The sequence below is a fragment of the Artemia sp. Qi Xiang Cuo genome, chromosome 4 (assembly GCF_049724085.1).
Source record: "Artemia sp. Qi Xiang Cuo chromosome 4, ASM4972408v1, whole genome shotgun sequence".
Taxonomy (NCBI): Eukaryota; Metazoa; Arthropoda; class Branchiopoda; order Anostraca; family Artemiidae; genus Artemia; species Artemia sp. Qi Xiang Cuo.
Genome location: NC_142797.1, coordinates 88,715,491 through 88,729,256, shown reverse-complemented (window position 1 = coordinate 88,729,256; position 13,766 = coordinate 88,715,491). Strand labels below are relative to the sequence as shown.

Genomic DNA, 13,766 nt, shown 5'->3' with positions numbered 1-13,766 from the left:
AATACAAGAATAATGATTAAAAATACACCACATATCCATCAACATAATGCTAATAAATAAAAATTTTAGAATTTACTATGAAACTTGAATTTTTATTTTAACCATATAAGCTTCGTCCTTCTGGACGAAAATCCAGCACAATTTGTTTAAGGTCCAAAACGAATGCCACAGTTGGAAGTGAGTTACATACTTTTAAACTAGTGGTTACTGGATTAGATACACACTAAACACACTGCGTAGAAGGAAATCTTATATCAGTAGTATTTCGAGGTGTGACATATGACGAATAATTAGAAAATAAAGATGGGCTATTGAAAAAAGATGCTAGTTGCCCATGGACTAAAGAAAAACGTAAAATACGTGGAGGATGTGAGACACACAGACTGAAGATTTAGAAAGAGCTCGATAACGGAAACTTGCGTCTCTTATTAGTTTTTCCAGTCCTCTCCTGGACCGAGGAAAGAGAATGTATAGGAGATGGAAAGGTATACATCCATAAAAGCAAACAATAAGGATCATACAACTGAATCAAAGAAGAAAAAAGAAGCTTAAGAATGCGACAGGGCTTGAGTGCTTAAGCTTTGAAAGAATACCAATATTTCTTGCCAGCTTCTGCTTGATCATGTTCTTGTGGCTCTTAAATTATAGATTTTTATCTACCAGAATTTCCAGGACACTCACAAAATCACAATCAGGCCTAGAGATGGATCGCAGAGAAGTCCAGATTCATTTTTTACTAGAAAAAATTTATATATTACAGAAAAGATAAGAAGCTTCAATTTAGAAACATTTAATACAATATAGTTTATTTTAAACCACAACACAACTCGTTCAAAAAGAAGTTTCAGCTTCAGCCATGGACCGAACTCGTTTTTAGCCAAAATAATTAGGGTACTATCATTTGTAAAAGCCACCAGAACGCTGTCAGATCTAGATTTACTCCTTTGTTGGGTTATTAAGTAGTCAAACGCTGAACGCTTTCGGCGATATTCATATTGTTGGTCCCCTAAAGAGTCAGTTGACACCAGGTACTGATAAAGTGAATGACTGAAAAGTTTTCGTAAACTTTCTACTTGCAGGAATGGATGGTAAATGGCATAAATGACCCCACACTAGTTGGATCACCATCTAGCTTAGGTATAAGAATATCATAAGTATATCTACATATGTGTGGAAAGGTTCGAAAAGAAAAATACAGCCTGAAAAATGATGGCAATAACAGGCTAAAAATAACCCTTTATTTAAACTTATTTTTACTATATTTCTCACGGATAATGTTCGGCCAATGTGGTTTTAGATTTTTTAAATTCTGTTAAAAACATTCAAGTTTCATTTGTCAGTTTAACTTTTTACGAAATTACAATTTGAAACGCATTCTTCCTCTTTCTTTGTCATTTAATCTACACTTGAGCACACAGTTTATATTACACTTGCGCAGCTTCAAGTTTAATTCGGCACTCAGTTTGAAGGCCTGTTTAGACAGAAAATAGGTTTCAAAACTTCAACACATATTTTATAAGACCATATATGCATAAAAACACCTCCTTTGTAACAACATTTCTTAAATGTTTGCTTTATTATTGTTTATCTGTGCAGATTTCAAGTTTTCAAGTTGTTTCATGTTTTCAGACAACTCCATGACCCAAAGTTCTCATATCTAATGCGCTAAGTATCTTCTAAGAAAAAAAAAACTAAATTAGGCATTGTTTAGGTGCATGCAAGTGTGTCAGAAATTAATACTAAGAGACTGGTATTTATAGCTCTCGGTGGGATTGAAAACCCAGATCTGCTAAGAGAAGAAGTCGTAAGGGCATCCTCGATTTTAAGCCTTTTCTATCACTTTCAACTCAATCGAGAGAATAAATTAAAGTTTCATATGACTTGAAAAAGAGAGGGAAAAAATATCAGAAACGCAGACACTGTTGTTAATTTTCACGCTATAGATTATGATAAAAAAAAAACTTTTTAATAATGGTGAAAAATTTGAAAAGAAAACATCTTTTGGTGCGTGAAAATACTTAAAAAGACATAAAAATGAGCTCCATAGATAAACATATATACCAATCGAGAGACGAATTGGTTGCTTTTAAAGGCTATGGACTAAATACTCCTCGAATGTCAAGGAAATTTTGCCCAAAAGGTTGTTCTGCTCCTACATATTATGACTCTTCCTGAGATTCATGAGAGGTACCTAATCACGTCCTAATATAGCACTCTGATATAGCACTCCAGATACAAGATAACGTCCTAATATAACGCACTCCAGATAAAGTCCTAATATAGCACTCCAGATACGAGAGTAGGAGAGTTTTTAGCCAAAGCTTCCTTTAAGAACACATCGTAAAAACTCAGTTCACCATGTTGAAAAGTTAAGAAGTATAACAGCAAATACCATCTTTGCCAGTTTCGATGCAGTTTCCATGAACACATCTTGTCCTATCACTTAATGGGAAAAGGCCTTACAATATAAATTAGACGACAATTCTTAAATTTTCAGGTTGATCTGTTTTGCCGTTGCAACAAACTTACCTTATACTTTAGGTTCAGGGACCCATTCACTCTGCTTGGAATAATTATATATTGAAACACTCTCTCTGATTACATTTGGTTGATAATACATTGTCTGTTTGGGAACACTGCTATGTTTATCTTTGGTACATTTGAACACTTTTGAATCTTTAATTTACGTTGAAGGTGGAGGATCCCTGGGAACCTCTATTATTAGATTTTCTAATTCCAAGAAACATTCCTAATCTTGAATTCGATATTCGTTGTGAACCTCCCCACAACGATCATAATCTGGATTTCTCCTCAAACCACACTCCTTCTGTGAAAAGAAGAGTAGTTAAGGATAATCTACTCAATCATGTATGCTCTGAATTGAATTAGGTTAATGATATTCTATTTTGCACTGGCTATCCCATTAAACTTATTAAGAATATTAAAAATTTAAGATAAAAAAACATAACAAAATAAAATAATGAACCTAAACCCTTTTCTTTAGTTATTCCTACAAAGGATAACACAAATTTATATCATTTGACCGTATCTCCCGAGACTCTGCAAAATCTTAAAAAATTTTTAAAGGAACATCTTGTTTACCTTTCTTTCAAAAATGGACTAACAGTTGAATGCTTTTTTTCAATTCTTGAAAAGCTAAACTCGGCAACAGTATGGGGAATGACTACATGAACAAGCTTTCAGTATGCAGTTATCTAAGATCTGAAAATAGAAATGAAGATTTTAATTCAGCATTAGCCCTTCATATTTTTGAACATCTAAATCAGTTATTTCTTTTTGACGAGAAAATTTTAATGTTCACAGTATTTAGTTTATCACAATCCTTTAGGGAGGCACTGAAAATTAGAAGACACATAAATAGAGACCTTGATTTGAACAGGGATACCGAAGATAGCAATATAAATTCTATTTATGATAAAATTAAAAGAGTTAAATAATATTCATTATTACTTTGAACCAAGATCATTTGACTACATTAATAAAAATAAGGTCAATAGGCCAGCTAAGTTAATCACTAAGGAGACATTTCTTGCCCAATCTAATTTGTGAATGGCTTTCATTTATTCTGTAACTATTTTTGTTTGTTTGGTTCAGTATTTTCTCTACTTTGGCAATGCAAGGACGCTGCCTAAGAAAAGAATGATGTGGGCGCTACGAATTTTTTTTCAGACCAAGGCACTTGGTATAGAAGGAGGTGTTGTAGAAGCTTCAAAATAGGCTCATTTGATTGGAAATGAGAGTTGTACTGCCCTTTTTAATATTCAAAAGTTATTGGAAGGCAACTAGCCCCCCCCCCCTATCATTAACCAAACACGTCCAACAAAAATTTTTTGTTAAATATTTTACTCAGCCTATTTGAAAGCTCTAGTAATTTTGTTTTTGGGGGATGGCATCCCCTCCCCAGAGCCCTCAGAACCAAGGTTCTAAGTTATGTCCCGGGGGAATATTCGATTTTTATTGAAGGGGTAGTCGTATAAAGTTCGAAAGGGGCTCATTGAATTGGAAATCAGAAGTTTGGTACCCTTATTAAGAGGCCAAGTGACTGGCTGTTAACTAGTCCCTCCCCTCGTACTCTTTTCCCCAAATGCATCCGATAGAAATTTCAGAATTCTATTACGCTTGGAAAATTATTTGAGTTTATTTCTGCTCACTTTTGATTTAATGCAATTTTTTAATTTTCTTTGAAACGCTTGTTTTGTGGAAAAAAGTTTTTTGAATTAATATTTAAATGGTTTTGTTTTTGCTGCTGTTTTTCTTTTGTTTGCGCATATAGGACAGTTTGGTGGAGGTTCTCACCTACATATCTGTTTTTATCCTTTAACTCGTATTCTCCACTGGATAAAAATCCCCTTAGTTTTCTTAGTTATTTTTTAATTACATCTTATCGCTTGTTTTAGCTTTTGTCAAACCAAATGTAAATAACTTAACCATTTCATTCTCGAAACATTTTGAGAAAAATTTTGTGCTTTCCATCACATTATTTTAACGACTCGCAGTAATTGTGACGAGAACTTTAAAGAAAAATAAATCCAATTTAAACAATTGACGTTTTTTAATGATACTAAATACACAAAACTCATTAAGTTTGAAGTTACGCATAAAAAATGATGAGTCCGAGAAAATTTGGCTAATTTTCTGAAATGGAGGAAAATGTATCCAAAATAAATATGATCTTGATGAAAACTATGCAGTAAAATTCAACCTCTTAGATTTCCATTTTAAAAGTTATAGACCCCGTTAACCAATTGTAAAACTTTGTATTTTTTTCGAAAGATGGCTGCAAAATTGTGTTTATTTATTTTTTTGTTGTTCTGTTTAATTTTTGCTTTGTTTTTTTCTCTCTCCAAAGCATAACCAAATCATACCGATGGTCATAAACTATATATATATATATATATATATATATATATATATATATATATATATATATATATATATATATATATATATATATATATATATATATATATATATATATATATATATATATATATATATATATATATATATATATATATATATATATATATATATATATATATATATATATATATATAGCACCCAGAGCCCGGCGGCTTCACCCCCAGGCCCCGGTACTCAGCACGTGGCAGGCTTTTATATATGGATTCTCGCTGTCGCTTGTCTTCTAAACGCAGACAATTGGAGCATTTTCTTAATTTGATGACGTCCAAATGGACCTTAAATTAGAAGTAGTGCCTTTGTAAAATTACGACTTTTTTGCTGGATCATTAACTTTTGCCTCAGCTTGTCTTTTGTCATTATGAAAGACGTATCGCCGAATCTTTGTTTCTTTTAATTGCTCAGGTGGAAAGACAAAAACTTCCTTTTCCTCCAACGATTTATCTAGTCCAGATTTTTGATTTTCAAAGGTATTGTAGGCATTGATGACCTTATCCATGTCAAAATCAAAAACCAAATAATCATCGCTATCATTTTCAATTTGTTTCGTTCCTTTTACCTTGGCTTATCTTTCGTCATTATGAAATAAATATAGCTGAACCTTTGTTTTTTTTTTAACAAAGGAATGATATTCGTTTATGATAAAAAAAAAGAAATATCACTCTAACAATAAGTCATTTCGTTGGCAGTTGTCAGGGCATCCTTCCACACTTCTTTATATGTTCTTTGTTCATATTCAGGTGGTAGTAGATTTTTTAAGCAACTTTGTCTATTCACACGAGAAAATGCAACGTATAATAGTCCATGATTAAAAATTGGAACTCTAAGATCGGCACCAACACATTCAAAAGTTTGCCCTTGCGACTTATGTATAGTCACGGCAAATACGGGTCTAATTGGATATTGATGTCGTTGAACAGTAAATCCAAGTTGACCTTTACTAGAGTCCTCTGTAACTCGGGATATGTGAACTTCTTTTCCTGATTTTCCCCAAATAATTATATTCGCCTTAATTATGTTGTTACATAATTCGAGTTGTGAGATCGGGATGATCTTGAGGGGACTGTTCTATGATAGAGTTATCATCAAGTTTGATACTTGCTTCTTCTTTAAATTCAGGCCAAGCAGGATTGCAAGGCACAGTTATTTAGAAATCTAGGGGTCCATGGCGACGAACAATAGTCAAGGCGTCTTCAAAATGTTCAGCGAAGTATCGTGTCAAGGCGTCTTCAAAATGTTCAGCAAGTATCGTGTTGAACCAATGAATGATGATGGTAGTATAACTTTTTCACTAACGAATGCATCCGGTGTCGAAGCTAAGTCTTTTAGAAGTCGTGTAACACCTACGTAGTTTTCTGGTTAAATTTCATCCAATCAATACGATCACGCTCAACGAGAATAACGGTATAAACAAGGTACTTTTAAAAAAGTCTTCCACCAAAATGCAAAGCAGTAAATTAATCCTACGCAAATCGGGTGATCAAGAACTTGAGTATGGTCGGGATAATACACAGCGGCTAAATTCTGACAAAGTAAAAATGCGCTTTTAACCAGCTCTAAAAAAGTGACATAAATGGGCTAAGAATTATGGCTGAAATTAGTCACGTTTCACACAATCCCAGCGCTAAATGTGGGACATTTTTATTTCTGCATGAGCATGCTTTACGAAATGTCTTCTGAAAATAGAATAAAGTGAATTTACAAAAAATATGTATATTTTTCTCATAATTTAGAAATTTTGTGTGCACGTATAAGCGGTACAAACCCATCCTCTTTTCCTATTATTGTCAGTTTTATCATGCATCACTAGTAGACCAAGCTTTACTTGTGAAGGGAATTGTATATATAAAAACAATATAGAGGGTAACTCCCCTCCGGGGGAGTTACACTCCCCCGGAGTTACGAAATCCTACGCGAACCGGCAAATCAGCTGGATAAAATATTGGATAGGTAAAGGGCTCCACGTGATGGTTGGTATTTTTTAAAATGACAAGATTTTCGCCAAGTTGTTTTACAACCACTTAATTTGGTGAAAAACTATGGTCAGCATTAAGATTAAGCACGGCGCATACTTCATTAATACAGGAGGGTTAAACTGTCTATAATCAACTCCATCTGACAAAGTAAAAATGAGCTGCATGTTTCGAGGGTGTTGTCTCAATGAAGCAGCAAGTTGATTTGTATCATCCTCCACTTCTCGCATTTTTTTTAACCTTTGGCATAGTCGTTTGTATCTTGCAATATTTCTTCCAAGAGATTCATTGGATTACGAGAGAACCCATAATTTAAATGGTGAGCGAGGCGTTCCTCAAGAGCTTCATTGGGGTCTAAAAAGTACATTTGCTCAAATGAATTTGGCTCAATTTCACCTTCAGTAGTTTGTGACGGATGTGCTACTAAATTGATTTTGTGATAAATTTGTCCAGCTACTTTAAATCTAAATATATCCCGACTATTCATGGTTCGATCATCGCTTAAGTTTAATGAAGGTAGAGTAAAACACGAGTTTAAATTTTGAATATGAAACTTTCAAAGAGTGATTGACATCAAATTGAGGTAATAACATTGCAGTTCGACCATGCAAGCAGCAATATCCCAACGAATTACATTTGTTTGCTACTGTTTCCTCCGGAAAATGGAGGGCTCCACAGTTAATGAAAGCAGTTTTGAAGGGTCCCAATGACTTATACGTAACATATACTGATTTTATGAAATTTATACTAAATTCTAACTTTGTTTAACATGGTTTTCAAATGTTTCAAGGTTCAAATCTGTTTAAGCATGTTTTCTGTTTTAGTATTAATAATTTTTAGCCCCTCTCCCCAACTGAGCTAAACCGACCTTTAAACATCCATAAAGTGCACTCTGTCTAAAAATATTGCTCTGGAGAAGGGGAAATGGGTGATAAATCCCCTGTCCATGTTGATTTGATATATTTATCATACAAAACCTTGCATTGGAACCTCAGAAGGTACTTCTTCAGGCTTTGGAAGAAAGCCGCACTCCCGCCCAATTGAAGATCTGTTAACATCTTACTTAATAGTTACTGATTAGTTTTGCTCTACTATATATCTGTAAGTGAAGCTGCTTAAACAGGCCAATATTACTGATCATCTTAAACAAACTGTTTACACTTTAGAAAAAAATTGTTCCCAGACAAGCAGTATGGCTTCTAAAGCCAGCAGACTCAGACAACGTCCAAAAACCATTTAACCATCAACAATTTACTGCTTGATAGTATTTTGTGCACATTGTAGCTATTGACAAAAATTTTTCTAGGATGGAAAAAAATCAAGAAAAATTAAGTGAAATCTTTGTTGAGTGAATAGTTACAGTTAACTTGTTATATTATACAAATCTCAGCAAAGAACTGACGGTCAAACAGTATTTCTTAAATAAAAATAATCAATATTTTTTTAATACCTTAAAACTGGGTGATTGTTGAAGTGAACGCAGTTTGAATAGGATAAATTTGAGGAAAAGTTTCAATTTAAGCCTCATTATTCTAAAAACTGCGCAAAATCCATTGAGCCTTCAGACAAATTATATCCCTTAGTCCACAACCCTCAGCTTTTTTAGCTAAAAAAAAATAATTATGACCAGAATTATTCTCTTGATATCTTTGATGTCCCAATATCTAAGCTAATCCTTTTAGTCAATTTTATTAATAATGAAATTATTTCAGCTGATCCAGTTCAGAGTAATCCATGCTCTTCAAGCCCCTGTGCTTTGGACAAAAGTAAGTGCGTAAAGGCCCTGAATAAAGATGGCTACGAATGCAAGTGTTTCTTTCCCTTTGTAAGAAGAGGAGATGGAAGCTGTACTAAAATTAATCCTGGCAAAGACAAAGTGTATAACATCACCATTCCTCTAACATCACTCACAAATTGGACGGATGATTTATCAGATCCTAACTCTCTCGCCTTCTTGAAGCTGAAAAAGGATGCCGAAAAATTTGTAAGATAACACAGGTTTTTTACTATTCAAATCAGTTAATGTTTGTAATTTTTTATTTGTTCTTAGTGTAGTTGTGGCAGTTGTGGGGGGGATATATTTATTTTCCTTGCCCCTGATGTAGGAGGAAGGGACATAAAATGCATTGTATTTCTAATCTTTAATTATAGTGGGCCATATTACAACTTGAAATAATTCAGTGGGCAGCAGAACCTATTAAATTCCAAGAAAATGGGTACATAAGGAAACAATTAACATCCATTAATTTTATTTCGAAAATAGTAACAAATAACACACACATAGGTGGTACGAAGGCTGCTTAGGTCTGGCATAAATATAACAAAAACTCATAAGATAAAGTAAAATAATTTCAAATGTTTGTATTTTCGAATTTTCAACAAATCTACTAAAAAGTACTATTTGGAGTCAAAATGACTAGTGAGCCTTACACCAATCTCAGGAAGGCACAGTGCGGCACATGGGCCGCAGGGTGGACATCCCTGTCCTAGATGTTAAAAGGTATTTTCATTTAGCTGTTTTCACAAAAATTGCCTTTTTGGCGTTTCCAATGAACAAATATGAGAAATAAAAATTTACAACATCTCCTAAAATCTTTCATCTCCTTTTCCTCCCATATTTTTCGTAAATTTGCCCACACAGCTCTAAAAGTGCTCTTTTGTCACTGGAGCCTCATTTCAGACCAGAAGCTAAAAGATATAATTTCTTTTTGTAATTTAGTTCAAATAAGGTTTAAAACACCAAGTAATAAAAGTAATTTGTAAATGTAGAAACAAATGTAATTTGTCTAAATGAAAGAACATTAATTTTGCCAGTGCTACTGAAAAATGGCGAATCCTTTCTTTTCTGTTTTGAGAGCCTTTCTCAACAGGACACAAGATAGCATTATAGCATACAGCCCCTAGAGAATGAAGATGATAGCTATAAGAAAAATTCAAAGATCTCACAGCATTGGTGTATATTAAATTAATGTGATTTAGTAGGGTTCGGTAATGCTGATTTAGTGTGATTTAGTAAAATTTAGGAAAATCTTTAAAATTCATTTTCATTTTTTTTTATTTTAGTAATGAAATTAAGTGCCGGAAATTTATGTTCCTTCTTGATGTCTAGAAGTAGTCTTTTGCCAATTCAAATTAAATTTGAAAAATTTCAATCTTTTCACCACTATAGCTAAGAAATGTAATTTTGAATCTTAATTTTAACTTAAGTCGGAGTTCCTACTTACGATCGCAATAATTAAACGTAAGTTATAATTGATTAAATCTTGATCAAAGACAGTTATTGAAAAAGATAGACTATCCTTTGGGACCCTTTTTTAGCAGTAAAAAAGAGACAGAAGAACACAGAACATAAAACAAGAGTCCATTAATTATAGAATAGAAATAAAAAGAGAATGAAAACCAAATCTAGAAATCCTAAATTGTATAATTGGTGAAAATAAATACAAAGATCCCACAAAATCAGTAAAGGGAATATACGCTGACTAGTAACATTGTGTTCTATTTTAAACTTACAACCCCTTTATCCGCTGTGCATTTTTCTAGAATAACTAATTTTTTTTTTACTGAAATCAGCTAAACTTTCTTATTTCATTATACGCTTATTTTGTCCTCTGTTCTGTTCGGTTATTTTTTTTTTATTTTTTTTCTCTCTGTACAACTCAGAAGACTATCAAGCTATAAAAGTCCTTTATTTAAATTTTTATCACTTCTTGGAAACTTTACTTTCACTGCATCTTTAAAAGGACTTAAGAGGCAACATCTTTTTTTAAGGGGCATCTTTAAGTCACATTTAAGAGGTATCCATAAGAGCGAACAAGGTAGTGCTGGCTCAATAAGAGCCATAAGCCTTTCATTCTTTAAAAAAAGTTGTAATTGAAAATTCAGCCGTATTAAATCTCAGCTGCTTGGTCTATTTAAAAATTTACTAAAAAAAACAAGTTTTTTTTAACTAAAAAGTAAGGAGCGACGTTAAAACTTAAAACGAACAGAAATTATTCCGTATATGAAGGGGGCTGTCCCCTCCTCAACACCTCGCTCTTTATGCTAAAGTTTCTATTGTTTTAAAACATAAAGTTGGGAGACAGAGTCAAACTTTAGTGCAAAGAGCCAGGCGTTGAGGAGGGGACAGCCCCTTTCATATACGGAATAATTTCTGTTCATTTTAAGTTTTAATGTCGCTCCTTACTTTCAGTTAAAAAATTTTGTTTTCTTTATTTAATTTCTGAAGGTTTTATGTTAATGCAGCTTCGATTTTGGCTCCCCCTACATGAATATTTAAAACGAAATTCACATATTAATTTTCCTTTTCTGACTAATTGGCTTTCTCGAAATTTTGTTCTGGCGTAACTTGCGAATTAACTTACGTAACAAATTTCTATATTCGAATGTTTTTATTAGGTGTATTAAGGAGTTCGCTCCTTAGTCAATACCTCGCTCTTTACGCTAAAGCTCGAATTTTGTTTAAATCACAGACCCCTGAACCACAAAGGGCGGTTAATTAGAATAGATAGCTCTTTTGAAAGTACTAAAAAACTTTAGTGTAAAGAGTGATGTATTGACTAGAGGGCGAACCCCCCTCATGTGCGTAATAATTTTGTTTGTTCTATGTTTGAATGCTGCTCCTTACTTTCAGTGGAAAAAAAACTGTTTTTTTGTTAAATTTCTGATACTTTTTAAATAATGCTGGGATATCTGGCACCCCCTTCATAGAAATGTCCCTTCCCCCTAAGGAAATGTTCTCCATGGAAAAATCCTCCCCTGTAACCCCTACTCCGACCCCGACCCCTACTAGAAAAAAATTCCTCCTGAAAACACCGGTATACTTCCCAATAACCAATACTATATGTAAGCAATGGGCAAATCTTATAACTTGCAGCCCTTTTCCCGCGAACTCTGGGGGATTAAGTCATCCTCAAAGACATTTTAATTAGATTTTTGACTTTGCTGAACAAAATTGCTATCTCAAAATTTTTATTGGGTAACTTCGGGAAAAAATGAGTGTGGAAGGGGGCCAAGTTGCCCTCCAATTTTTGTTCACTTAAAAAGGGCACTAGAACTTTTAATTTCCGTTCGAATGAGCCCTCTCACGCTATTCTAGGACTAGTGGATCGATACGATCACCCCTGGAAAAATAAAAAACAAAAACAAAAAACAACAAATAAACATGCATCCGTGATCTTTCTTCTGGCAAAAAATTCAAAATTCCACATTTTTGCAGATAGAAGCTTGAAACCTCTATAGTAGGGTTTTATGATAAACTGAATCTGATGGTGCGATTTTCATGAACGTTCTATAACTATTAGGGGTTGTTTCTCCCTTTATTCGAAAATAAGGCAAATTTTCTCAGGCGTGTAACTTTTTATGGGTAAGACTAAACTTGATAAAACTTATATATTTGAAATCAGTATAAAAATTTGATTCTTCTGATATGTCTATTGGTATGAAAATTCCGTTTTTTAGAGTTTCAGTTACTATTTAGCCGGGTCCTTACTTACTGTTCTTTATCACAAACTGTTTGATGTAAGGGACTGTTCAATTGGCCAAGATATCCCCGAGTTTTCCAAGGGTATGCTTCTAAAATGACAAATTTACCTGATAAAATCAAAAACATCATGAGATTTCAAGTTTTAAAACACATTATCTAGAATTTCTTTGTAATGGCTTAGGGATGATGGAATTTTTATTTAAGAAAAAGGGGGCCAAGCTATATCAAAAGACACTCTGCACACCCAAGATATACAAATAACGTCTCTAGGACGTCTCAGGAATGCCTTTGGGGATAGATTTGCAAATTTGGGATGCAGTGTCAGGAGATCACTGACGTCCAGAAGATTTGTTATTAAAGGGGAAGGGATGAGGATTTTTTCTCTCTTTGAAAACTTTATATTACATTCAAGTTAAACTACATGCAGTATAAGCCGATATGGAGCTTAAGATATTTTTACAGTGTAGCAAGGTAAATTGTGCACACTCAGTTTGTCAAGATAGTTTACCTCCAAACCTTGAGGATAGCTGGTGAAACCGTGTTCAATTTCTTAGAGTGACTAAACTAAAGAAGTAATTGTACATAGAAATATACAAATCGTTACCAGCACTTAAATTTCAGCAAGCAAAATAATATATACTCAAGCCCTATTTATGTTTGCCGAATGTACAACTCTGGCGACTACTTTGTTTACTTGAAGATGCGTTAATTAATTTTTTTCTGTAATAAAATTATCTTGTGTTCAGTTACAAAGTCTACAAAAAAACTCACCATATGATTCGGCTGGACCAGGGTTGGAAGTTCCAACTGCTCACCCATAAATCTTGGGTAGCTTCGATTTTTATATCAATTACCTGTAATTGAGTACCTTTTTTCAACTCATTTTACTAATAATATGTCTTCTTATTACCTTGCAGATCAAAGCAGTATTCAAAGACGCGGTTGGTCAAATTCAAGGATTTTCCAAAGGTCCAGCAGCGACAGGTCGATTTTTCCCCTCAATTCCATCACCTTACAGACAGCAAAGATCACAGAAGACATATGCATTTGTTGGTAAGGTTAAAACCGATTTTCTTCATCTGTAGAAAGATCATGAATACCCATTTCTTATAGAATTGGCAGAGATTGAACATTGATCAAATATTGAACACCAAACGCCAATAGAAAGATAACACCTAAAGTAATTTAATTCAAAACTGAAAATTTTTAAAAAAAAATCGAAAATATTGGAACCTCTGTTTCAAAATGAGATTTTTGGTAATATTTCCCAAATCTTTATGAGGGATACAGAAATTTTTCAGAGGGTTTTGACAAGATGATATGGAGATATATTAGTGTTCAAAATAATTTGATTTCTAAAAGGCAAG

At 33.5% G+C, this 13,766-nt stretch overlaps 1 protein-coding gene across 1 annotated transcript in view; it reads left to right on the top strand.

The window, feature by feature from the left end:
• LOC148953601 (uncharacterized) overlaps positions 1–13,484 on the top strand; it is a 40,170-nt gene extending 26,686 nt beyond the window's left edge. Inside the window, exons 6-7 of the mRNA XM_089088024.1 lie at positions 8,627–8,898; positions 13,317–13,484. Coding sequence (XP_088944150.1) covers positions 8,627–8,898; positions 13,317–13,484 — 440 coding nt within the window. The remainder of the gene's footprint in view (positions 1–8,626; positions 8,899–13,316) is intronic.
• The last annotated feature ends 282 nt before the right edge of the window (positions 13,485–13,766 follow it).